This window comes from Siniperca chuatsi, linkage group LG14 (genome assembly GCF_020085105.1).
Source record: "Siniperca chuatsi isolate FFG_IHB_CAS linkage group LG14, ASM2008510v1, whole genome shotgun sequence".
Taxonomy (NCBI): Eukaryota; Metazoa; Chordata; class Actinopteri; order Centrarchiformes; family Sinipercidae; genus Siniperca; species Siniperca chuatsi.
The window spans coordinates 8,368,857-8,395,558 of record NC_058055.1 but is presented as its reverse complement, the minus strand read 5'-3'; the positions used below and the strand labels follow the sequence as shown (position 1 = coordinate 8,395,558).

Below are 26,702 nucleotides of genomic sequence, written 5' to 3'. Positions count from 1 at the left end.
AACAGTCAAGTGTCCACTTTTATTTGATGTACAACACAAACTTCACAAAATCACAATTTAGTTTTAAAAAAAATTAATTTAGAGTGCAACAGCTATTGTGACTAATAAAAAAAATAAGCAGATGCAATAAGCCAGCCACATTCACACAAACTAATTATAGGACAAGTCAAATATAGTTCACGTCTGTCATGCTTTATGTACGTCAGCAAAAACATTGGCAATCTGAGTTAAAAGGAATCAGTTTACTGTAATTTATAGTTACAATTTCACTCCAGCACTTGATTAAAAACAATAGCGTACAGCGTTACTGAATGATTTGTCATGTTCATATAAATAAGGCACAAATACGTAGAGATAATGGTAGCAAATCACTGCTCAGGTGCCAGATGCTTAACCTACACAGTAACAAATGGTGTAAGAGTTGTCCACTGCATTTACTGATTTCTAGTCAGTGCATTCACAAACACAATGTACATTCTAATGCACTGTACACTGGAGCATGCAGCATGTGAAAGATGTTTTCTACATACCAAGTTATATAATATCATTAGTGTCTCACTTTAATTTGAACTTAGAGCTTTACAGGTTTACTAGGTGGATAGAATACACATCAGTAAGTACTGACTGTAGTTCCAGACAGGGCAAGGCCAATAGGCTCTTTAAGAAGTAAACAGCCGTCATTTAAAACTTTAATGCATTTGTTAAAAAATATTACAGTAACATTACAGAAACTAAAATATAAAATAAAAAACAGGTACTGGTCACCTCCTGGGATACATCTTTTCAACGTTTTAATCTCTGACATTCATGCTAATCCAATTCAAAGTGTTCCTTCCTTCAGTCCTGTCCTATTCAAACATATTCCTTGCTGCTGGGGGGTCTGGAGATGGGATACTTCGGTGTAGATTTGTTTTTGGGGCACGATGCTGCCAGCATGGCACCTCCTATTACAGCCAGGAATGCTCCAGCCCAGCCAATGAAGATGGCAGAACCAAACTCGTACCTTCAGAAAGAGAAGTTACAGTAAGTCAGAAGGGTTAACAGATGCCAGCTGAGCTCTAACTAATATAAAACAAACATGCACAACACATTCATCAGCACTAGGAGTGCTCACACACACACACATACGTCTGGCTACAGAAGGGGGAGGAAGAGCTTAAAGCTGGTATCTTAGACAAACCAGCACATCTAACATGTTTGGAGACATTGTATTGTGCTAAAAAGGTATATTCAGTTTATTGTTGGGTGGCAACTGCTCTGACTGGCGATGTAAATTTGATTCAATTTAATACAAAAATAAAAATAAAAAACAGCACAGGCACAAAAATTGCGCATAAAAAGGTGAAGTTTTCGGCTTATATGTACTTACTTGGTATTGACAGGGGTGAAAGGGTTGTAGAAGGCTTGGATGATGTCGTGAGCATACCAAGAGCAAGCAACAATGGCACACAAAGCTGTGGGAAAGTAAAGAAGAATAATCACTGAAACTGTTATGAATCCAAAAACAAACAAAAAAAAAAACAACAAAAAAAAAACAAAAAACAAAACAACAATATTAAATGGCTTCTTACATCCAATCAGGATGATAATGCCACCAGTCATGGCAATGCGGGACTTGCGCGTTTTGTCATCTCCTCCACAGTTGGTGCACTTCATTCCCATGCAGGCTACGCCCAAGCCAGCCACCGTTACGATAATACTCACAATCATGAGAGCGCGAGTTGCCTGGAGGGCACCTGGAAAAGAGGACAGGATAGGGTTAATCCATCAGTTAGTGTGTCAAATATTTAACACTTAATAGGAGTAACAAACAGTTATTGGCATTTGAAATTAATTTCTACAGTGATTTGTACACTTCTATTAAAAGCCTCTATTATGTTTTGCTTTTGTGGATTTAGAAGCCAACATTTGTAAAAAAAAACAAAAACAAAAAATAAAAGCAGTGCAAACAAACACTGTCCATTCATGTACAACACAGTGGCTTCTGTCTCTTGTGTCTCATTGCCGCTCCCAATAACAACGAACCACAGAAACTGTCTCTAACCGGAAGTGGGAAGAAACTCTGGGGTGGGGGGTGGGGGATTGGGTGTGTATGCATGCAAGTCAGAAACAGGTCTAACCAGGTTTCAGGTTTCATTATAAGGAAGACACTCCCAATTTCAAGTACTCACAGCCTGCTTATCAGCAGGTGGACATTTTGTAGGTTCAAACTACCATCCAGAATGATACAGGCCCTCTACAAAATGTGAAGAATGCCCAATGTGGCTTCAACTAAAGAGTCACAGTCTAGTTGTCACACTTTCCCAGTTTTGGTGTCAATTGTTCCTGAACTTCAGGTGTGTGTTTGTAGATCTTGAGCAGGTATTTCTGAATAATGAGCTATTATTTGTGCACTTGCTCCATATCTAACCACAGCTTTAATCACACAATGTTTATCAAAGTTGGTTTGTGTTCATATTTGAAGAGGCGATAAGACTCATTGTGCTACAGATATTGTATCAAACATTTTGATAAGTGAGATAGAAAATAATAAAGCAAAAATAACAAGAGACACATAAGCTATTTGGAGGAAATGGACAGTTTTGTGAACTTCCAACTCACAAGTCAACAAGTAACTTACAGTAGTAAGTGCATTGTAGTGATTATGTAGCAAGCTAAGCACACAGGGAGGGACCTATACATCAAACTGTACAGAAGATTTTCCTCAGTGGCATTCAGGCAATCCATTAGTTAAATTTGAAACATGTACAATGAAGAATCCAACGGTCGTGCCACCATTGACCCATTTAGCCACTGCTTTAAGATAAGTCATAAAGACAGATACAGTACACAAATTTGTGATTTTTGACTTGTTTGTAACAATTGTTCCAACTTCTTCATTTAGCTTTATGTTCTTCTTTGCTAATGGCCTACATGATTACCAATGAATAAACAGTTCATTTGAAATAAATTTCCCTAAACCACCCACACTGCCACATACCATAGCCCGGAGGTGGGGCCTTTTGTAATTGTTTAACCTGGTTAATGTATAACTGTTGAAACACTTCAAATTACACTAAATGCTGCATTTACTAGAACTTTTCCAGACATTATGTAAGTAAGAGTCAACATTTTTGGGCCGAAAACACAGCAAAGGATGGTTGCGTTAATTTGCTGCCCTCTAGGCCAAAGACAAAGCAACTGTTGTGGGGCTGGTATTTAGATATGTTGACTAAACAGTGGCTCATACAGGGTCTGTGTAACCTGTAACTACCTATGCTGTGTAATGTAAGTCCTACACTATAGGGGTTTCCACACATGCAGGGATAACTGTACTGACCAATGGCTATAGGATAATCATTGCCTAAGTGTAGAAGTGATGCACACATTCCCGCCTATCAAGTGGAAAGAATGTAAGAATTTGGCTTTTTACAAATAATCTCTGGCACTGAACCATCAAGCCGCTCTGCTGCACAGTGCAGGTGAGGCCTCAGTGTGGTTTAAACAAAAAAAAATATATATATATATATATATATATATATATATATATATATATATATATATATATATATATATACATAGGATTCTGAATGAATAAGAAGGCGTGTTAATAAGTGACTAAACCATTAGCCCAAAGCCACGGGAACAGCCAAATGTTGTAAAAGAAAGCTCAGGAATAATTGTCAAAAATGGCCGAAAGACCAAAAAAAAAAAAAAAAAAAAAAAAAAAAAAAAAAAAAAAAAGTTAGCCTACAGGTGCATGCCAGTGTGTTGCATCATTTCTTGTTACACGATTACAGTACTACATGTTTTTGTATAGGAGTCAAATTAGTTGAATTAACTTTGAAACGAGTTTCACCGCAGAGATAAGCTTCCAGTGATAAAATACACAGTAGCCCTATGTGACTTTAGACTTTTAGGGTACTTTTGAGGCCTATACAGAAAAAAAGTCAGATACTCAGGTGCTTTCAAGCTATTAGGCCTACCCATAATATGGATACAAATATAACAATTTCGATTCTTTGTACCAAAGGACAAGAATTTTGTCGACACATAATTTGAATCCAGTAATTGTGTGACTTACTGTTGAGCTGCAGGATTGAGTCGTAGACCTTGCACTGGATTTGGCCTGTGCTCTGGAACGCACAGGACATCCAGAGTCCTTCGTACATGGCCACCGCTGTAATGATGTTGTCCCCAACATAAGCGGACATCTTCCACTGGGGCAAAATTGTGCCAATTATCAATCCAATTACACCCAAAAGGGCCAGGGCGAATCCCAAAATCTGCAGACCCGCGTTGGCCATTTCACTTCTTCTTCAACGACTCGAAGGCGAATCAACAAAGACGACGTCCACCTGCTCTGAAGGTACAAATCCCCCACTAACTTACTCTCAATCTGACGGTTTTTAGCTGGGTTTGCTTTGTTGCTGAGGAAGTTGTTTGTCTGTTATTTTCTATGTACGTATTCCTTAGCTTTCTGAAAACAAGTTAGCAGACAACAATGATGTTTCACTTTATAGTCTCACGGCACGGTCTTCACGCACCTGTTCTTCAGCCGCACCTTGAATGGAAAGGGACTAGCGGGAGCGAGCTTTTTTAGGCGGTTTCTGTTACAGGTGGGCGGGGACGCGCACGCAGTTTCGACTCATCAGCCGTAGCGTCAAACACCTGAAGTTTCATGATGTCAGTGCTTCCTGAAACAGACCCCTACGCTGAGAGACGGACACCATAGATAGATAGATAGCAAACAAACCAAACCTGACAACCTACAAACGTGGTTGCAAAAATATATAATGAAGCTAATTTGATTTGTAATGATTTGGTTTGTATAATTTCTAATGAATATGAATACAATACAATTTTAAATGTCAAGTTTATCATAAACATTTTAAAATGTCATATTATTTGATCATACCAAAACAAAAGTGGACAGTTAAGAGCCAGCATGATTCATAATACTCCAAGTCTAACACTGGCAGATGCTTGGTAAGCAGAAAAACACAGGGTGATTCAAAACCACAAGGCATTTTACAACATTTAAAGCTATTGTACATTTATAATACATTAGAATAATTGCACATCACATATGGCTACAATATGTAACGACATAGTACATACAGTACAGTATATTGTAGGCTAATGTATTAGATCAGAATTATAACTCCAGCCTCCTATAAGAAGTTAAGTGCCTACAATCTAAGTATTTATAATACTATTTGTTGTTCACATATTTTCATGAATAGGTAGTGTAGAGTACCAAGGAGAGAGCCATTATTGTATTATATAGCTGTGTATTAAAGCCAAGACATAAAGCCAATACATACTTTGTGTCATGTAAACAAAGGCAACTGCATCCAAAATGGGAAGTTGCATTGATGTAAGTGGAAGTTGAGTGGAAAATTAAGTTCCACACAATTAAGATAATATCATCGGGAGACATGAGTCTAATAAATCACATTACACTGTGTGATGTGATCGACAGCCATTTCCTATTTTCAGGACTATATGTATATCTATTTTCTATAAGTAAGCTATTTGTTGTGCTCATTTGAACTGCTAAGTTCAGGGAGATTTAACCTCAAACATACTTATTAGTTTTTAATTATACACAAATTGAAGAATCAACATCTAAACATGGCAGTTGGGAGCCATGAGCTGGGGTACCCACTACCAGCAAGGGATCTGGCTTTTTACAAATCATTTCGATTACCTAATTAATTTTTATGCCAGACACCAGACTCATCATCTCTTACATCATATGGACCACATGCCTTTTTTCAGGTATTATATTCTATTCTATAAAGAAGTGGTATTGCCCTGTATTACCTGTTTTGTCTGAATCTTGTTTTACATATTTCCTGCAAATATCACACAGTGTGTTTGCATATGTTTGTTTATTTACAACCCAATGCTAAGTCTAAAAAATAAAAAGTATTACATAGAATAATATCACATTCTTTCACACATATAATTTTGTTGGCTTTGTAATCTTCATTTTCAACACGTGTGTGGATGTGTGCGTGTGTGTGTGTGTGTCTGTCTGTCATGTGCTTGAGTTATAGGACACATTAAATGGCTCTCTGTGCACTGCACAGACAGAAGCATGTGCTTTGTCTGCCATAGGTCAGCAGAATTGACTTAAAGTCCACTCTGCCATGGAGGAGGTGCATTTTTAAACCAGGAAAATCAACAAACAGCAGCAGGAGTGGCTCGCGGGCTCTGAGACACAGTTCAGAAGCTAAATGACAACCCAGATGAATGGGATAAAACAACAGTTGTAGGTATGAGCACTGTGCATTGATAGGTCCTGTTGTTATGACATCATATAGTACATCCAATTAATAATAAGTACATCAGATGTACTGTAGGCTTTCAACAAAACTATCCCCAGTTATTATTTGGAAAGCAGAGTATGAGTCAGGGTTTCCTGATGTTCTGCAGAGTCTGGTTAAGCTGATGCCTGATACTGTATTTACTCAAGTGTTAGACTACAGAATGTATGACTGAATCATTCCCTGCCAAAAGTAAATGAGATAGATGACAGGCTTTCTTGATCAAGGCACTTTCCTACATCTACTCACTGGACAATATAATGCGTTTGTTCTTTGTTGTCTTTATTATCTGTAGCACTCACTTCCCCATCAGACACTCTTCTGGGCTGGTGCAGTAAACAGAGGGAAAAAAACAAACTTTGTTTTTTTTTGTCTTTCCTGTAAATTAGTATATTGCATGTTTTACTGTCAGTTTTGTAATCTTTTCCATTGGTTTATATTCTGTCTTTACGTATTACTAATTATGTGAGCATATGTGGGCACCACCACCACCACCACTGCAACAAATCATTTCCTTAGTATCCTAAACACCTAAAGTAAACGCCTTCCTCCTGACACACTAGCAAAATGAATAATAATGAATCCAGGAAGCTCAGACTGGAAGTTTTATTTTCAGTAGCACTGTGCCCTGAGGGAGAATTGTTTTCAGATGACAGTTTGCTCTGACCAGTTCACTATGACAACATGAGAGGAAATCCCAGGACTTTAATGTCAGTTTTCAGCCGGATAGAGCTTTGCTCTAGTATTTGCTTGAGGATTGGATTTTCAAATTTAATCTTTGTTACATACATAAATGTGTACAATGGAAATTTTTAAATTAGGTACATGTTAATCTGACTGAATGGTGCCTGTAAGAACCACTTTCTCTTTTGACTTTATTCTGTGTTGCACAGCTACATTATGGTCTGGCAACAGCGGCTTGAAAGATTTGGAGTTAATTCAGTTACCTCACCAGCCAAACAGGTTTTATTGCCACCAAAAAACAATTTACAGGCACAAGAAAGTCTAGCAAGCACGGGCATGTGAATTTCTCACACATTTTTATTAGATTACATGATGAGAACTAAACATATACAGTGATTTTCAGGTTTCGAAAGTACTATGATACTTGCGCAACATTGAGACTTCAGATTGATACCCACAGTCAGTCTCTGAGTCATCATATACTGTAGGTAAGACACAGGAAGTAAAGAGTAAATATTTTTTTCCTCGTGACAATTTTCTTGACCTGTCAAATGACTCATCTGAAGACAAACAGATGACACTGAATGGAACAAGTTCAATGTGTTTACCCTTCGTGTCCACTCTGGGTCAGCTGTCTCAGTCCACTTTAACAATTTATTCACAGTGCTCTTGAAGGTAAATACCAAGTCATAATTGAAGTTTAATTTGAATGGTTTGTACAGTATTGTTTACTCTAGAACTACCCGAGCCTCCAAAAACAGAGGAGCAGTTATAGCCTTTAGTACTAAAGTAAATTTGTTTTTAGGTTGAATCATGGCAATGTAATTTCATAAAATTACTCACACTATTAAAAAGTTTTTCCCCAGAAACTAATGAGATGAAGGTTAATCTTACTGAACAATATAAGTTATTACTACAATCTTTCCCCAAAATTCCTTTGATATTTTGAGTCATAATTTTAGGTGGTTAACCACTTTTTTCTCTGATCAGATGTTTTCCAATTAGGATTTAACCTCGCCATTTGACACTTGTGTGTTGATGTTACCGTAATGACTTATTGTAATCCTTTTTACCCTGCGTGTGCATGTTGTACCATAATTCTAGGGAAAAGGCTGTGGGACAAGGTTATATGAGGCTAGATGAAACAAACTCTGAAGTGCAATGCTGTCATCTGGTGGTTACTGTGAATATAAAACAAAGCTATGAACGCAGCCTTTTTAGCTCGTGTCGTGGTATCAGTGCCTTCTTGTGTTTATTTAGAATCAATAGCTGGTTTATAGTGGAGGTGTCAGTGAAGTTTACTTACCAGAATGTATTCTCAGAATACTCTCTTATATTAACAGTGCATAATTATTGTATGGTTGAAATATTAAATAAAGATTTGAATTTTAATAAAGATCATGTGGCTACATTGAGGCCACCTTGAATAGTTCAGCCTATATTTTCAACCTTGAAAAATTTAATTAAATAAAAGAATTACACCATCAATTTTACACAAATCCTATATATTGGTTCCCAGGTTTGTTTGAACAGGAGCAGCATAACAAATAAACCAGTTCATGAGTTTGATTTCAGCTTAGAATCTTTTTAAAGCTTTAAAGCTAAAGAGACAGTAACACAAAACAAAAGGGGTAGTGGGGCCACGTATAGTGATCTATAAAAATAATGCTCCTAATGGAGGTTGTCCCTTTAGTTCAATTGTACTTTCCTGTTCTATTTTGAACCATTATTATCTGTGTTTTACCCATTTTTATTACAGTTGCAAATATGGCCTCATTCTTCCCATTCGAAAAGAATAGCACTGTAAGGCACCATTAATAAAAAATTTAAAAAAAAATCTTTTTCATGGCAACATTTGTTTCTTGTTTCACTTCTGGTGGCTTTGTTAATCATTTCATGATTATTTTTCATCCATCTGATGCTGTGTTATTGATAGCAACATCAATGAAAGACCAGCTGAATTGTGTGTAGTCAGAAGAACATTGGCATTCAGTGCTTGGAAAAACATAATTAAATGCAACACATGCACATAAAACCTCCAAGGTTGGGATTTTCACACGTTTGTTCAAATTTAGCATGTAGATGCCTATAATGGGACCATGCGCATACTGAGGGTAATTGTTCCTCCAGCTATCGTGAGAACTATATTTGGTTTAATGCCTTAATCCTTATTTGCTGCATTAAGAAATATAAAGCTCCATTCAGTCTGAGCGCAGACTGCTCCTCTCTGTGTGGGTTTGTTGAGAATAATCTTATATAAATGCACGAGTCATGCTTCCATGAGATTTGAGATGCCCCAGTAAAGCACAAGGAGGATCAGAGGAGGAAAGAGGGCTGTCTGACCCTGACTGAGGTCACGTCTCAAAGGGGAACTCGTTGTAAAAGTCAGTGACAGCCCAGAGCACACAATAATCTGCCAGATCAGATGCTGCTCAACTTCAGCTAGTTCTACAGGATGACTTGTAGCTTAATTATCCTAGTCTGTGGGACGTGAGCCCTCATCCATTTACCATGGTTCTCACTGAGAGATTGTAATGTCTAATTGACTGCTGAACTAGAAGTAAATGCAGTTATTCATCCATCTCATTTCAGTTAAATAATATTGGTTCTTTGAAAAGATAGATGACTCTTCAGTAGATCAGATAGATGTTAGTTTGTTAATCTCAGACCAGATGAACACTGTATATTGTCTGGGCTGGAGGTTTTTGATATCTTTTTTTTTCAGTTCAGCTGATTTACATCAACTTTTTCATATATATCCTGCATGTATGTGTTGTAAATTTGAGCTGTCACTGTTAATCTGCCATGCTTAACATGGAATTACCTGACAGATGATCTCTATTTGTGTCCAGATATTGTTGTTACTACTATTAATGCCATGGTTGATAGCTAGAAGGATGATGCAAAGAGGAGTGAAAGATGGTATGGCAATTGTGAAAGGTCATGAGCCAGATTTGTTAGCCCAGCTTTGTTAAAACCGAATAATTATGAAAGCCAAGATTCTGCCCTTCTTCAACCTTTTCACCCTGCTGGAACACTGGCACTCACCTTGGTGTGTATGTACCATAGTCTGGATGCAGCGGCTACTCTCTGTCTATAGAAAGACACATGCGCTTCCTTGATCAACTATAGGCCATGTGGACCATTTTTCACACACATTATGACATCAGATGACATCCCAGAGGAGCTCCTTTCACTTGTCATTGCTGTACATTATCTACCTGACAACCTCTTCATTTGCAAGTTACTATAAAACATTAAAAGAGTGTCTCCACACAAGTGTGCCAATGCGCAGCAGAAAGGCTGAAAATTCCATGGTCCACCATCACGCCAGAGGCTCCTCAGTCCCACTATGAGGGAAAGAAATTGCCCCAAGCTAAGAGGGCCATGAGGCAACTTCCCGAGTTCTTGGAAGAAGTCATAGTCTCTTGAGAAGATAACTCATATTCTTATACATTTTATAAATTAATTATAAATATATGTAATATGTCTTTAAAGGTTAAAGTGCATGTTTTCATATTTATATGACTATATAATAAAGAAAAATTACACCCTCAGAAACAGATTTAGTTCATCATCCTGAGGGGCTCAGGGACGTAGTTTTTTCTGAGTCTCTCTGTGTTAGACTTGTGGCTACAGAGGTGTTTGCCTAAGTGTAGAAGCTAGAATAGGCCATTGCAGGGGTGGTGAGGATCCTTCATGATCCTACTAGCTCTGGTTATGTACCTTCCTTGTGTAAGTCCCGCAGGAGTGTAGATCCGATGGTACGCTAGGCTTTTGCCCCCAATCCCCCCTTCCACATCCCTAAACACCCTAAGGCCCATGTCCCTGCTGCGGCACATGTCGGAGCTCAAAACACCAAAGCCACCTGGCCTGAAAAGCCTTTCAACTCCCTCTCCACCAAGGCTAGTCAATCAGGGCCGTGTTACAATTCTTTAAAAGACAACAAGAAAAACAACTGTGGTTTGTTTTTCTTGACCAAAGTTGGCCACCACCGGGGCAGTATTATATAGCCAATATACACATTCTCTGGGAGAACAGAGATCTTGGGGGGACTGACAGAGCTTCACTCTCTTTATGTCTGGATTGTTGGAAAGCATGCCCAACGTCAGAGTGGGTTTTGAGGGCAATAGCACAGCAGGACAGTAAATGTGGTATGGAACAGACATCTCCAATTAAAACCCATATCAACTATTTGGAGTTATTAGCAGTCTTTCTAACACTAAAACACTTTCTGTGGTCACCCATGGTCCCTCCTTTTGAGAAGGGACCTGCTCTCTCAGGCGCGTGGGCAGATATTTCACCCCCGTCCAAACTGTCTCGCTCTGTGGTAATTGGAGAAGGGCTAAAACAGAATTTTATTAATACTATTCAAAATGCCAGAGCATCATCCACCACATCATGTAAACTGAAAGTGGAGAGTGTTTTAGGAATGGTGTGGCACATGAAAAGCCCTGCATATATGTGTTCAACCCCTAAAGTCCACAGGCAGACTAAGCAAGGAGTTCTGTGGGGTTTTTTTTGTTTGTTTTGTTTGATGTAATAGGTGCTGTGGGTGCTTTTATCACTGAGTTGATAAAGTTTCATTATAGCAGGCACAAGTGCGCTCCCACCATGTTTTTCTATAGGCTGTCCTCAACACAAGCCCCATAAACTGCTTCAATATGAAATATGTTAGAAACACAGCAGGGAATTGCGTTTTCTTAATACAAGTGTCAAATTGCTATCCCAATTAAAATCTAGCAAAAAAAAAAAAAAATCTACTGGAATCAAATATTGAATTTGAGAAATAGCTTGAGAAATTGCTTTTCCATACAGATTTCTGTGTACATATTGCATGTACAGAGAAAAATGGCAAATGATGCTTACATAAGAGCTTGACGAATACAGCCTATATTAAACAACCAAACAACAACAAAAAACGATCAATTACATTTTATAATCGCCAGGCATAACCTAACCAGATACATACACCATTGAGAGTGACACCATCACAAAGATCTAACCTGGCAAAGTCCCCTCATCCTGCTCAGACTTTCATTTACGAAACATAACGTTGGCAGATAGCCTACCAAAAAGCACAAAGCCATGTTAAGTCATTTTTTAGGAGTATATAGTTTACACACCCCCAAAACATGTAAGCTTAGGCCACAAATGAACACTCTCCGCCAGACACATACATGTTGTATCTTGTAAGACAGATTTCAGATGGCTAAACAAACCCAAGTTGGTGGAAAGACGCTACAGAATTGAAACATTTTTGTTAGAAAGAAGCAAAGGAAGAAACAGACAGCTACAACAATAGCCTATGACCGGTGAAAGCACAAACTTTGAGGACAACTGGGGAGGCATTAATATGTCATATATGACATATTTCTTATCATTTATCTGAGAAACAAGCCAAGTTTTGTGACTGATTCATTGATATGCTTAGAGCAAGTTGCTCTGTCTCCTTAGATGTTCCTCTGCAGCTGCCTTTTTCTTTTATTGATTAAATCCTCATTTGGAGGCGTTTATGAGAGAAATGTTGCATATATATAATGCAGTCATCTAATATTACTGTATGTGCATTTAGATTAAATATTTAGATATAGATGCATATGTTTTTGTTAGGAAACAGCACGAGCACAGGCAAGTCAGCCTCTTGTCCAGTTTTTTAGCAACATTTGGAGTATTGCTTTTGAGTGAAAGTATGACATCTTTTGAATAACATGATCATTTACTTAGATAAGCAAGTGGCTGAATGAATAGGTGTATTATTAAGATAAATAAGCTTCTCTCTCAAGTCACCCCTCCAAATAACTTAGCCGTCTCATAGCTGCTGCAGTCAAAACGTACTAAAACCAGCACTGCCAAACAATTCCACACTCCCTTATAAGCTATAGGAAGAAAAGAAAGAATTGGGGCAGGTCAGGTAGTTCAGCCCGCCCCACTGGGACCTGCAGAGCCACCAACCTATGCCACCTGTCTCTCTTAGCTCAGCTGGGACCTCCAGTCACTTATTTTAAATATATTGACATACGTTCTAGTAGCAATCATAGCTTTAACTTTGGCATAATAAACTCCAAAATATATTTCCCTATTTGAATATATATTTTTTGTGATGTTATATGGTTTAGACTCGTCATTCATCAAAGCATACAGCTCATCAGGTGACTGCAAGGACAAATACAAGGAGGACAAATATGCAGACAACCTACAGCGCCTTGATCAAAGAGGAAAATAATCTAGCATTTTAGAAGGACTTAAAAGGAAAAAGAAGACAAAACATCAAAGGGAACTGCGTACAATCATACAAATATATGTTATTTTATTGAATAATATTCCAGAATAAGACATCTCCTTTCAATTCATGTAGGAGTTACTGTAGAAATGTACACAGGTCTGATGGCAAACATGGAGAGAGGGTGAATCGAGGGCTTGTGTCTGATACTGAGAGGGAGTCATCCCTAATGAGCCAAAGAACAGTGACGTATGCATGCTTTGCAAAAAAATTCCCATGTCAGTCTGGACAATTAGCAGTTATTATTGCAGACCACTGATTGCCTTTGTAGCCTGCAAATTCTGACTGTAGTCTGTTAGCCTGTTGAATTTATTTCCCTTCCTTGAGTGTAGGCTTGTAGTTCTCATTGCATATTGCTGGTCTTCATTATTCCTGTTTTCTGCTTCCCAAAGTGGTCAAAAAAGCCAGTACGTCCCTGTTGCTTGCTTTGGCTCTTATTGTAAGGAGTCCAACATGTGTCTAAATCCCTGGAAACACTCAGGAGGTGCCTGAGGATTCAGGCCTTCTCTCTGTGGCTGATCAGTGCCAAGGCCCATTTTTATTTATGGATTTTTTTTTTCTTTTAATCTTTTTTTTTTTTTCATTGTCAGTTTTTCGGAAGACAAGAAGATTGGAGTTTAACCAAGAGTCCATAAGAGTAGGGGAGAGAGGTTGTGGGAACTTTCTGGAAGACTTGCGTGACCATAACTCTGAGACTACCAAGGTCATTGCTGTGTATGACAGGACACATGTTGGCTTTAGGAGTTGTTATCCTGCTGTTTTCACTTGAATACATTGCATCTTTCACAAGCACACAACTCAGTCGCACAGTGGGATTCAGTTTGGGTGAAGTTCACTCAGGGGACACATCAGTGTGGATACAACAGCGCAGATCAAAGACAAAAACACACCAAATAGGGAGGAACATTTGGACAGCACAACAATTCTTCCTCCTTCTGAGGAGTTTGTATTAGAAAGGAAACATGACAAGGTAGAACAACTGAAAGACAATAACAAAAAATCATCAACACCGACTATTTAAGTACATATCTGAAAAAAATAGACCTGACATAGTACATCAGATATACACTACTTGTATTATTGACATAACATATATGTAAACTGGCAGCATTCCGTACATTTAGGCAATCCAGACAGGTTTTGTTGTCTGGAAGCATGCCACTACGTTGAATAGAGATCAAGGGGAACATTTTACATCCTTCACATTTTTAGCATTCCTCAAAGAGGCCACTTACTTAAACAGGATAAATATGATACTGCAGCAGCAACAGTACTCTGGGCTTCTGGGTTGTGCCCTTTAATATGAATGCTTATTTATGTAGGAATATTCAAACACAGTGTTGCAGCCAAGGCTCAACCTTGTTGAAGTATCATTTTTCAATATTTAATACTTGGAACAGTGAGCATGGCCCACATCCATTTTGTACTGTAATTTTAGGACTGATTTATATTAAATTTTTGATGAGATTTGCATAATTCAGTTGCCACAAACAGTTCCAAAAAAAATCCAATAGTTTGTAAACCTCACTTGGGTTTTGCAAGAAAAAAAAGTAAAAAAAAAAACTGTATTTCATAATGCTAAACTTTGTTTTGTTTATCCAATTTACTGTTATATATTTACTGGATACATTTATTCTGTACGGAATACTGTCATGGACCATCAGTAACTAAACAGTGACATTTTAGTTAAAAGAATTCAATAGGAGAGCACCAATCCAGTGTAAGGAGCTGTTGCATTTGGAAGCCTTGCACATAAAGCATAACAAGGCATCATAACCACATTAGGAAGCCATTATGCGTGCGTTATCATCACATTACAGCATGATGTCAACAACCGAACCTCATTATAAATTGTAGGAAATCAAACAAACAGTAAAGCAGTGCACTGTTAAAATCTGTGTGAAAATATGATTTCTCAGCACAGTAAAGCAGCTTTGAGTGTGAGTGGATTGATGTTTAGAAATTATGCATGCAAACCAAACAGTGTTTCTTTGTGCCTCTCATTAACAGTGTTACCTTTTAGCGACCGAGTGCTTCCATTAGAGGGAGCCAGTTATACACAGATTTTCCCCATAAATTGACAAACTGCATGGTACACATTTCAGTATGCATATTGGCACAGCAGTACTTGGAACAATGTACTGACACTGACTGCAAATAACTGCAGCATATGAGAATATAACACTGGAACGAAGTGTGATGTTGGACAGTGATGAGCTTCTTGTTTGATTACAAGGGTCTGCTTTTAAGATGGATCATTCAGTGGATTTTTGGGCAATTCACAAAAATACCAGAGCATCGTTTGAAATTTCAACATTTTTCCCACCTTGATTAAAAAAAGACAAGTAACAAAATCCTGCATACAGACATTGTAAAGTTTTAAAATCAAAAGATACATAGCTCAGAATAGTCTGATGTTGTACACATTAATTTATGTGAGCGTAACCTGGTATTGTTATATTGTTATATTACACAAATAAAATACCTTGTTGGCTCTTCATAATACACTTCAAATCAAATCTTAAGTTAGGTTTCCCTGGATGTTGGCAGTGTTGTACAGTGCAATTAAAGCTTTAAATCTCCACTGCACTGCTCAGACATTAGTGATGACTGCAGTTTAATATTCATTATTGCCTTTTGTTCCCACTAACTCTGATAAAGTAGAGGGATTCCCTGTTTGTTTCTGATAATCTCATAAGAACCTCCTAAGACAGCAAGTTAACTTTTAAATGTTTCAAGCAATGCCCATGGCTTGTAAGGTGCAACGTGCTTGTAGTTCTCCAATGACTTTTAATAGTTTAGGGACGTGGTTTATGTTATGCACCTGTGCTACCCTTAGCAGATACTGTATATGGCTCAAAGGATAGTATGGCTGCTGAGCCTCACACTGTTTCAAACTGTTTGAAATTCTTCTTTCTGTTGTCGTCCAACTGGGTTCTTTACAGGTAGAAATCAAACAACAGCCCTCTGAGTTCATTATGAACAAATGGATTTTGCTGTCTTGGGGAAGACCTTGGGGACATTTTTGCACCCATCGCAGGGTGGCTGTTCTCTCGTGTGTGTTTTATTGAGTCTATCGATCATTGTTTCAATCTCATGCCCTTTCTTTTTCTCCTCGCCTCTCTGTCTTGTCTTACCCTTAATCATAGATGCACACACACACACACACACACACACACACACACACACACACACACACACACACACAGAAACACAAACCTTATAAACACACTGTATGTATACACCTACACAGGTAACATAGTGTTGAAAAGTTAATGGGCTGTAGATACTGTAGGTTGCGGTTAAGGAGATGTGTGTAGGAAAAGGGATTACGACTTTAAATCTCTCATGCGTGGGCACACAAACTATATTGGTATTTTTATTTTCCATGTTACCACCTCGCTGTTAGCTTTGCAAGATAAATGTATTCTGAATGGAAAAAACAGAACACTTTCTGACTTCTTCAAACTACAATAACAAAGATCCTATTAATACCTCTTCTACTATATGGCTAGCTTTTTCTATTGACCTCACGTGACCATTTTCTCCCAGAAATTTTACATGCAAGCGCAGAACTAGTTAACAGCTCCGTGACCAAAATCCTACCTTCTGTTGCCTTCAATTCACTTACTCTGAACACATTCATCCTAAAAACACACTGTTCTGTTTCAATCTTCCTGTCTTACATTCTACTTTGTTCTTCACTTCACATTCGACATCAGACTATTTAACATTCTCTGTTCTTGTCTGTCTACTTGCAGTACCACCGTTGGACAACTTACTGTGGCATTCTTCAGTGTAACGATAAGGACTGGTTGCTTTTTGGGAGAGAAATCTATGGAGGATTTGAATCTCTGATGTTTAACATGATAAAGTGACATTTAAGTCATGGTGAGGGTTAAATCTCTGAGTTTAGTTAGGCTACTTTCTAGCTGCTTTAATGCACTGTAAAGTAGAGCTGCAACAATTCGATTAATCGATTAGTCGATAGATAATCTATAACTATTTTCATTATCGATTTATCGTTTTTGTCAAGCAAAAATGCCCCTAAAAAGTTGCTGTGATGATGTGATACTTTTCTCTGTTTTATATCATTGTAATCTATGGGCTTTGGACTGTCAGTCGGACAAAAAAAACAAACATTTACAGACGTCCATTTGGGCTGTCGGAAACAATAACAATTTTTCACAATTTTCGGACATGTTTTAGACAAAATGATTAATCAAGAAAATTATTGGCAGATTAATCAATAATGCAAGTAATTATTGTTTGCAGCAATACTGTATTGACTAAGAGAGAAAACTATGCCATAATGTCTCATTTTGGCATACACAATTCCCTTGCTGTTCCTGAGTCACTGCTTTGCACTTCCAAGTGCTTTCCTTTTATAGAACGGACTTACACTCAACTTTGAAATGTGAACTGGCATGAAGAAGCTCCCAGATTAAAAGCACAAATATTGAAAACTGTATGAGTACTGACAGCTAAAATACGCCTATAGCAATGTATACTACCTGCTCTGCATACACTTCTATATCCTACAGTAGTTAGGAATGCACAATTAGATGCCATACTAGGCTGTACCAAATTCACCAGGGAGAGGGAGCATTGGCTTGTCAAAAATAGAGATTTGTAGGTCTACAATGCAAAATCTGCTACAAGGACAAAATATCCAAATTTGAACTGCATGATATTCCCCCTGGAAAAGCCCAGAAAATTAAAGACTTAATGAAAAAAAGCAAAGCCCTCCGACTAATTTCCTCCATGGACCCCCTGTCATAAATAGCGCACAGTGCCTTACATGCCTCTTTGTCTTACATTAATTATCATATCCACATGCCGCATAAAACCCTGCCACGAATTTAGCTTACTTTGCTGCAGAAATTCCTTATCAACATTCCTCAAGAATACACCTGCTAATCCTTCACTCTTTCTAAATAACTGCCTCCATGCGCTGACCTCTTTGCATTTCAGCACCCCATTTCAGACTTACTCTCACCCTCAATACATTCATAAAGCCTTCATTTCACATTCTGTAACCCGTCTTCACATTCTGTTACCATTAAAATTAGACACCGTCCCAATGCTTTGAACCGCCTAGAGATTATCTGTGATTTTTAGTAACCACACAATGTTTGTCTTCCACGTCTCCCAACGTTGCTCTTCCTGACATAGCAAGGGACTTACTGCTGTCTGTGTATGTTGGTGGTATCCATGCACTTTGACTGAACACTGTGGTGACATTTTTTCCCCTCAGTGGATTACCAGAGCAGACAGCACCCAACAGCAGCCAGCCTTTGACACAACAACAACCAATGCCCTGACAGCTCCCATTTAGAAGCCTCACCTTCTATGAGGTCATTGCATATTTTTGTAAAATTGTATCTGATTGAGAGACTCAGTGCAAATCACATCAAACATTAGTTGATTGCACCTAAACAAAATATTGAATTAATGAAGTACCTTTGTAGGTTCAGTCCACATGAGGTTGCCCAGAGATCCTCCTCCCTGCTGTTTTGAAATGTATACAACTCTCTAAAGTCAGTGGAAATGGTACATAAGACGGATGTCACCTATTCCTAGACACAGACATAACAAAGACACAATGTCGTGTCCTGTCTGAAGGACATGGTAGAGGTTACCCACAGTATCTCAGTCTATCTCCTGCAGAATCTTACTGTGCATCCATACTGTAGAAGACATCCACACACAGGGGTTAAAACACAATCACACCAAGCATTCACTCAGACAACTACATTTTTGAGGGCGATTCTTCCAAGGTGATTTGATAAAGCTAGTGAGTGGATAAGCTGCCAGACATCCTCAGAATAACAAGTGTTCCAGCTCAGAGGCTCCTCTGGCTTTGATGTTTGCCTTCAAACCTGGCTTTATGCTGACAGCAGATGCTGAGTGAAGTATACACTATGGCTCCTTTTTCAGGTGACTTGAGTTCAGATCCACCCTGGGTTTAAAACATGACCCAGTTGTCCATTTGTAGCCTTTAACGAGCTAGTGCATTAATAAATGGTCACCTGGTAGAGAAGAGAGGCTGGTAAGAGGGTGACGCTCACTCTCTCACTCATTCACACACTTCATTTTTTCTTTGCTGAGAATTATCTTCTGGCTTGTTCGTACAAATATTGCTCAGATGTTTTGACCCTATCCACAAGAGTCTAGAGTAAAAACAATATTGATTTATGCTCTATTTTATGGCTCATCTTCCCAGGAAGAATAGTTGCTTTATTTTGTTTTATTTTATTTTATATGACACTCATGCAACCTCTCTTGTGAACTTATTTATATCATACTCGCCTTCTTGAATTCTGAAATCCTGATCTGGTGATTATCATTATCATAAGCATCACGATCATTTTTAATATTATCATCACTGCCATGCTGTTGTTGATCATATGTTTTTAGCACTATTATCATCTCAATCATCTTTTACAGACAGAGTTTCCATACCCGTGTCCATTTCCATCAGGCCTGTCATGAATTCCAATTCTTATCACAGGATTGGTTGAAATATTCAAACCAAAACAAACAAAACAAAACAAAAAAAGAAAAATAACTGCTATTAGTTTAATGTCATAAACTCTTCTTGAGTGTAGTTGTTATTTTGTCCACACACTTTCTCATGCACTCATCTTGCTCAGGTGACCTGACCTGACCCAGGATTCCTACTGATATCTTTCCCCTCTGAGCTGTTTCATCTCATTTTGAGCTTTAGTTGACCTTGGTGATTAGCTTAGCTGGTCGGCAGATGGTGGGTAGAAAGCTGGCTGGGCTACAGTGTCACCGACTTCAGAGCTCAAGAGGGGGCCCATGGGTGAGGATTATGATGCCGAGTCAGCGCTGGAAATGCGTGAGTGGTGAATATACAGTACAACAGAGCAGACAGTGGGTAGGCATGTGAGAAAAGATGAAAGTGTTAGTGGGACAAAGAAGCTTGAGCATGACAGAGACATGAAGGAGACTGTGCATTAGGAAGTCACGGGGGGCAGAGAAAGAGACAAACAGTGGGAGGGGGAGGTGGTAGTAGTTCTGGCTCAGGCCCTGGGCTTTCTTCTGTGGTGACAGGTGAGGGGGGACTCCTCTCTCAGGCCTTGTTGGCTGCTGATGGACTGTTGACCCTTTTATCCCTCAACATCTTGTAGTGCACTTTCGGGAATGTGGTGGCCGGTGAGGGCCATTCCCTCAGCCACCCTCAGTGCAGAATGGGCGACTGTGTTCCCAGTGTCACTGTTGCCCTTTGTCCCACCCTCAGTCTCCTGTGCTATGAGGCATCAGCCTTTGGAGCTTCTTTCTGTCCATTCTTTAGGGACGGCGAATCTGACGTCTTCACTGTCTTCCGAGGAGGACTCACTGGTTCACTGGCGAGTTCATGTAGCGATGGCTCCTTATACATCGCAACTGTGTGACAAAGATAGAAGCTATTGGTTAATAATTAAGGAGGTGATTAATGACTACGATAAACTGGTTTGAAATGTGCTAAAGTGACAAAAAGGACACAAACCCTCTATAACTTTAGGCAGGAAGTGTGCAGCTCCTTTGGTCTTCTTTACCCGGTTGCCCTTCATGATCTGGCCATCACGGTTGATACCGATATACCAGGAGCGGCCAGACTGGGTCTGGCGATAGAGCATGGAGGAGTATGTAACATAGTAGTTCTCAAACACACTCTCCTTGAACTTACACTCTGGAGTGAAGTGCTCCTGAAAATAAATATGGGAAAGGGGGAGAGATGCATTCATTTTAGCAAGAGAATAAAAATTATGTGCAAATGTCATGAGAAAACTCAACATTTCTTAACATTTGAACATGAACTCCAGTGCATGTAAGCACACTTGAAAAAAAAACATGGACTCAAGCAGTGAAATACATTAATTAGGAGACTGTTTCCTGAGGGAAAGGATGGATAGAATTATATCTGGACTTGTGTTTCTTTGAAAGCACCCTGCTCCTTTGGGACCAGCAAAACAAGGATGCATACTATACATGGACAAATAGCATTAACATCTCTGCTAAACACATTCCCAAAGGAAAAGGGCAGAAAAGATGAAAAGCACTAACACACCAATACAATATCAAATTCAATATATACACACATATTACGTACTGTTCATATAAAAGACTAATTCTGACATCAAACTGCAGTGACTGCTTCAGAGGCATCCAAGTTCAGAAAACCAACTTGCCGAGCCTATAATGAACAAGTCAAGTCAAATTTATTTATAGTATATAGCACATTACATACAAAGTAAGCTCAATGTGCTTCACACACAACAAATATGAACAAAATAAATTAAGACATGAATACAAATTTAAATACATATTAAAAGGAAAAAAATCATCCCCTGCCCACCCGGTCTTTAGGAAATTTGTAGGTTGGTGTTTATGACCTAATCCAGTTTTTGGAATCACTGTTTCTGCAGTATGCATATCCACATTTATTTGCTCTGTATCATGTAGCCTAAGCGGTCTTGGAGTGCCATATGTTATTGCTTTGTTTATAGTTAAAACAGTGACTTAAGTGAATACTTAAGCCACATTGTTACAAAGCATAGCCCAGCCATCAGTCTTTGTGCATTGCCTACTTTTGAGAGAAGCTTTATTTGATGCCATAGATATCTGTGTTATGAGCTCACCATTCAACATACATTTTAACTTCAAGGACAGCCATAAGAGGCATTAGCACAGTGGTTCCCAACATGGGTCAGGGCCTCTCCAATGAGTCACAAAATAAATCTGAGGTGTTGCAAATTGATTAATGGGATAGAAAAGAAGGAGAATCAAAAGTTAGGCAACACAAATTTTCTGTGATTTTCTCAAATCTTTGTTTTTTGTGTGTGAAATATTTAGCCTAATAGTTTTACATGTTTTACCCTCAAACAATTATTCAGATGAGACAATTTGAGAAGTCTAGAGGGGACCCACTGTATGTGGAAAAAGCCCAGCACAATTTCTCAAAGCCCATATGACATATTCATTGCTTGTTTTGTCTGACCAACAGTGCAAAACCCAAAGATATTCAATCTACTAGAATTGCGGACTAAGAAAAGCAGAAAAATATTCCAATTCAAAAAGTCGGAACCAGTGAATTTTTGGCATTTTTGCTCAAAAATATTAATTCAATTATTATTCAATTCAGAAAGTTGTTGCCAATTTATTCAGCGACAACTTTTCATTTTAATTTGTCGACCAATAGTTTCAGCTTTTTGTTTATTTATTTACTTAATTCTGTTAAAAAAAAGTTTAGAGGGGAAATTACTGGAACTGCTCACAAGAGAAGAGAACTGAAGGGAAAAGCAAGGTGAGCAGATTAAAGTAGTTTGTAAATACTAAATAAAGTGGAGAATTAAGTAGAATTAAAATTGTGAAATAAGAAATAACTTACTAGAAATAGCTGCTTGTAGGACGGAACTAAACCGTCTCGCAGACGCAATGTTATAGAGCCGTGCCTGGTGGAATCCCGGCGTAGACACAGTGTCTAAGACACTGCTTTATTTTAAGGGGTCACAAGCCAACAAGATTGGGAACCACTACATTAGCAGGTTTTTCAGACCCAGGTGTGTAGGAACAATAGTAAAAATCATTCCCCCAAAGGAGAATTATCCCTATTTATAGGCTACTGTCATGTACTGTCAATTATCCGTGACTGGCTGAATCTGAATCTGGCTATACTGTTGGATCAAACCCAACAGTATAGCCAGTTGTTGTAACTGTTCTAGCAACACTTCCCCTCCCTCTCTGTCCTCAACATCAGGACTACTGAACCCTGCATAATGTTGACTGGTGATATTAACCAATAGTGACAGATATACATCTCTCTTAGTCTCCGTCAGGGTCTCGACAGGGTCCTTCCCCTGTCAGAGAGCAAAGCCAATCTGCTGGATTGATTAAGTGAGAGCAGCAGGGCAGAAATGGCTGAGTAGAGAATTTCTCTGAGACTGAGGATGACAGAAGAGGGCCAAAGGATCACAACTTGGCATAGACAAGCTTTAATAAAGAGCCAAAAGTAGATTGAGAAGGTATGAGAGACCTCCAGTTTCACACTTATCACAGATCATCACTTGTCTCCTTCACAGGGAGGCGTCATCCTTTAGCTGAGAAGGCAATTCAGGACTGTGTGCCCTTTCTTCATCCACTCCTGCCCTGCTGCTCCACCACAGTTTATGCCCTTTTAACTGCTGTCTTCACACCAGAAAAAACAAGCCCCTACCCTCAACTCAACAAACTCTCCCACTACCATCACCACCACATCGCAGAGCTATTTTAAGATCCTCTGACAGGTTTGATACCTTCTGCTGTGCTAACACAAAGGGGATGGGATCGATAGATGATCTGCTTCATTCATTATTAATCAGGCCAGAGAGCGAGAGGGGTGGGAAGTGCGGGAGACAGAAGGGGAAAGGTAGGAGAGACAGGAAAGAAAGCAGAAGATCACTCGGAGAGGACAGAGGGGTTGCTGGGTAATGAAGGAGATTAAGAAGAGAGAAAGGGAGAGGCCTGCTTCTTCTTCAGGACCAAAGCAGAAATGCTGGGCAGACGAGGGCTTTAGTTGCCAGCACCCCACGATATAACACTCATGTCCAACAGGAAAGAGAACCCATCACTACAACAAAATACCCTTCAGCTCACCCTCTGAAATGACACCAGAGGTAACCCCTCTCCCAAGTCATCCTATAATTACCCTTCATAATCACTCCCCTGAAATTAGCCTAATGATAGAACCCACACCTTCTGTATTTCATTCAAGTAGTCTCCAAAGGTCTGGAGAAAAAAATCACACTGAGAGAGCAGACAATGTGATAAATGTCCTGAAAATTCAAAGACAGGCATATAAAGTATTTTTTCCTGATAACCTACCACAATGGCCAATATGCCTGTCACTAGCTGATACAAATATGTTGCTATAATTATTCCCATCTCTGAAACTCACCTTGAGGTAACCTCCAGACCTCAGGGTGTACTGACTGAAGATATCACTCAAACCACCAGAGTTACCTGCGCAGATGAATAATTGTTGAGAATGTGTTGAGGGTTGCACATTTTTAAGAGTGATGGGGGAATATGTCTATCTAAATGGTGGGTGCCCGGACTAGAAATTAAATAAAAACCTCTTTCTTCAACCCTGACTTATTGAGAGACTTGGGTAGCTTCCCTTCCATGTGTCTCAAGCCAAAATGAATTTAAATGAAAGCAGACGAGAAAGGTAATATGTAGCGTCCGTGCTGAGAATCCCCAAGATGGAAAGGAACCTTTTTATGATGCAGAGCATCACACACACACACCACCTCCTTCCTCATCCCTAGTGTCTGATTACATCGATTCTACCTGCTTCAGGAAGCTTAACTCTCCATGCTACCATACACTGGGACTGCACTTACCATGAAATAAGGACAGTGAAGTACTAATAATACACAGTTATAGGGCAGAGTTCCCTAAATCTGGCTAACATTTTCCCCTGCATATAATTAGGATATAGGAACAGGAATAAAAGCTATGACTAAAAAGATAGCGAATCCATGAATAATATTTAATATCTTGTTGACTTTCATTTCATCATGCATGCACAAGCATGAAATCAGAACTAATGCCCCTGAAAATGAAGCTCCACTTCTGGAATTCAAAACATGTTTTAGCATTTCTGACATGCAATTATTATTATTATTTGCAGTCCCCTATTTAGACAGCAGGGGTCACAGTGTCATGCAGGCTTCTAGCATCTATTGACTGTCCCATCAGCTCCCAGTGTAATCTATGGCAAACTGTGAAATCTGCCCAGCTGCAGTAATCCCACCATATTTCCACAGTACTGCATCACTGCTGCAGCAACCCACTCACATGACAACGTGAAATGTCAAGCTTATTCACAACAATGCTCTGTTACACGCACACAGACACATGCTCCTAATCTGTGTGTGATTGTATGCAATGCAGAACGCCACCAGCAGGGCATGTTGCTGATGTTGTTGTCGAGCCAGATGTAGATGCACTATGACACGCCACGTTACGTAAGTCAATAGGGAATATATGTGCTTATTAAGAGGGGTTTACAGAGGATGAGACTGGCAGTTTGTACTGTCTAGCACCACACGTGTATGGTCTGTCTGTAATGCTTTATGATAGCCCAGGGAGGCATGGTGCTTGCATGACAAGAGAAGAGTGGATAATAATGTGCAGGCACTCATGCCTCTGCAGTGTTGACTGACAGCTGGAAGGCCCCTGTCAATATAATGTAGCTGAGAGTGGAGTGGTAGCTGACATTCCCTCTTTGACCCTCAGTGACAGAGGTGACCGGCTCCACACTGCCTGCTTTCTTCATCAGAACTCTCCCTGCTTTTAATTTTCTAGGTTAAGATAGGACACAAAAAGTGGCGGTTGATTGCGTGTCATCGTCATCACCATAGGTATTTCATATCTTGCCAAATCACAAGGACTACGTTCTGAGACAATTTTAGAAGGAGAACACTGATACAAGGTAGCCTGTATCATGAGTCAATCAGAAAGGATAGGTTTTGCCTTCCGTAAGTGCTCTTAATTGGCTGCCTGGAAAAGTGTTTGTCATCTCTTTTCTCTTGCTCTGGCCAATTATTCTCTCTGCTACTTTTTCTAATGTCCACATTTTATCCTGTCCTGTGATAAAAGCGATGCTATCTTGCTGCTGGTGTTGTCCTGCATCTCAATGCAATCCTCCCATGAAAAGAATAGAAAGGACATTGCTTTTCATCAATAGGTCTCACGCTCTTTCTCTTTCTTTATCCTTCTCCTCTGTCTATCTGTCTGCCTTTCTCATTCTGTCTATCACACACAACTATCGCAGGCCTACACAGATCACAAACAATAGTATTTATTGAGCTGTTGTCCTTTAAGTGTTTCTTTAATGCATTAAAGGCCCATATACACTCTGTGATTGTGTGCTTTCCCAGGCGAGAGTTGACAACGGTGAGAAAAATGTGGTGAAATCTTTGGTCAATCCAAAAAGGCGGTCCTAGATTTCAGTGCAAGACATGTCCCCAACAGTCGATCTAAAGCTTTGGCGACGAAAAACAGCCTGTGACCAAATTCTCACAATGTGCTGTATATATACCTGCATAAAAACCATCCACTCTGAATAAGGCATGCCAAAGCGTGATTTTTGACTTGCTGCATGAGAGCAGCGCAGATGGATGACACGACTTGGTGACATGCCTCTGCATCTTTACATATTTCTATGCATTCTAGTTAGGGATGTCCCGATCAAGTTGCTGCTACCTGTTTTGTGCACTGTTCTGTGCTACTTAAGAAAGAGGGAGGGGAGATAAAATATTCTTTAGCGTCTGAGTTTAGCAAATCCGTGTATTTTGCCAACCTCTCTGTCTGAACTCAGTCACTTACTGGTGCGCACAAATAATTTTTACATCACGCACTCTAATTTT

The 26,702-nt window shown here is 39.2% G+C and overlaps 2 protein-coding genes across 3 annotated transcripts in view; both read right to left on the bottom strand.

Annotated features, from left to right (window-relative positions):
* On the bottom strand, positions 1 to 4,568 carry LOC122888567 (claudin-7-B-like). 2 transcript variants are annotated; one of them, XM_044223181.1, is made up of 4 exons: positions 4,064 to 4,563; positions 1,572 to 1,736; positions 1,370 to 1,454; positions 1 to 1,003 (listed from the first exon to the last, which is right to left on the bottom strand). In XM_044223181.1, the coding sequence occupies exons 1-4, from the start codon at positions 4,284 to 4,286 to the stop codon at positions 853 to 855; spliced, it is 624 nt and encodes a 207-aa protein (XP_044079116.1). In that variant the 5' UTR covers positions 4,287 to 4,563; the 3' UTR covers positions 1 to 852. The 2 variants fall into 2 exon arrangements, with proteins under 2 accessions (XP_044079116.1, XP_044079115.1); XM_044223180.1 differs by having other exon boundaries at positions 1,370 to 1,736; positions 4,064 to 4,568.
* An 8,715-nt stretch (positions 4,569 to 13,283) lies between these two features.
* The window catches only part of fgf11b (fibroblast growth factor 11b), a 38,021-nt gene continuing 24,602 nt past the window's right edge, over positions 13,284 to 26,702 (bottom strand). Inside the window, exons 4-5 of the mRNA XM_044223112.1 lie at positions 20,798 to 20,996; positions 13,284 to 20,694 (exon numbers count right to left, since the gene is read on the bottom strand). Of these exons, the coding sequence (XP_044079047.1) occupies positions 20,558 to 20,694; positions 20,798 to 20,996 (336 nt within the window). The 3' untranslated portion in view covers positions 13,284 to 20,557. The remainder of the gene's footprint in view (positions 20,695 to 20,797; positions 20,997 to 26,702) is intronic.

Bases quoted from the DNA above. Each gene is read 5' to 3' on its own strand.
- LOC122888567 (XM_044223180.1), bottom strand. From the start codon at position 4,286: ATGGCCAACGCGGGTCTGCAGATTTTGGGATTCGCCCTGGCCCTTTTG. The intron at 1,737-4,063 runs GTAAGTCACACA...CCTCTTTTCCAG, and splicing joins CTCAATCCTGCAGCTCAACA to GTGCCCTCCAGGCAACTCGC. The intron at 1,004-1,369 runs GTAAGTACATAT...CTCTTTCTGAAG, and splicing joins TTCACCCCTGTCAATACCAA to GTACGAGTTTGGTTCTGCCA.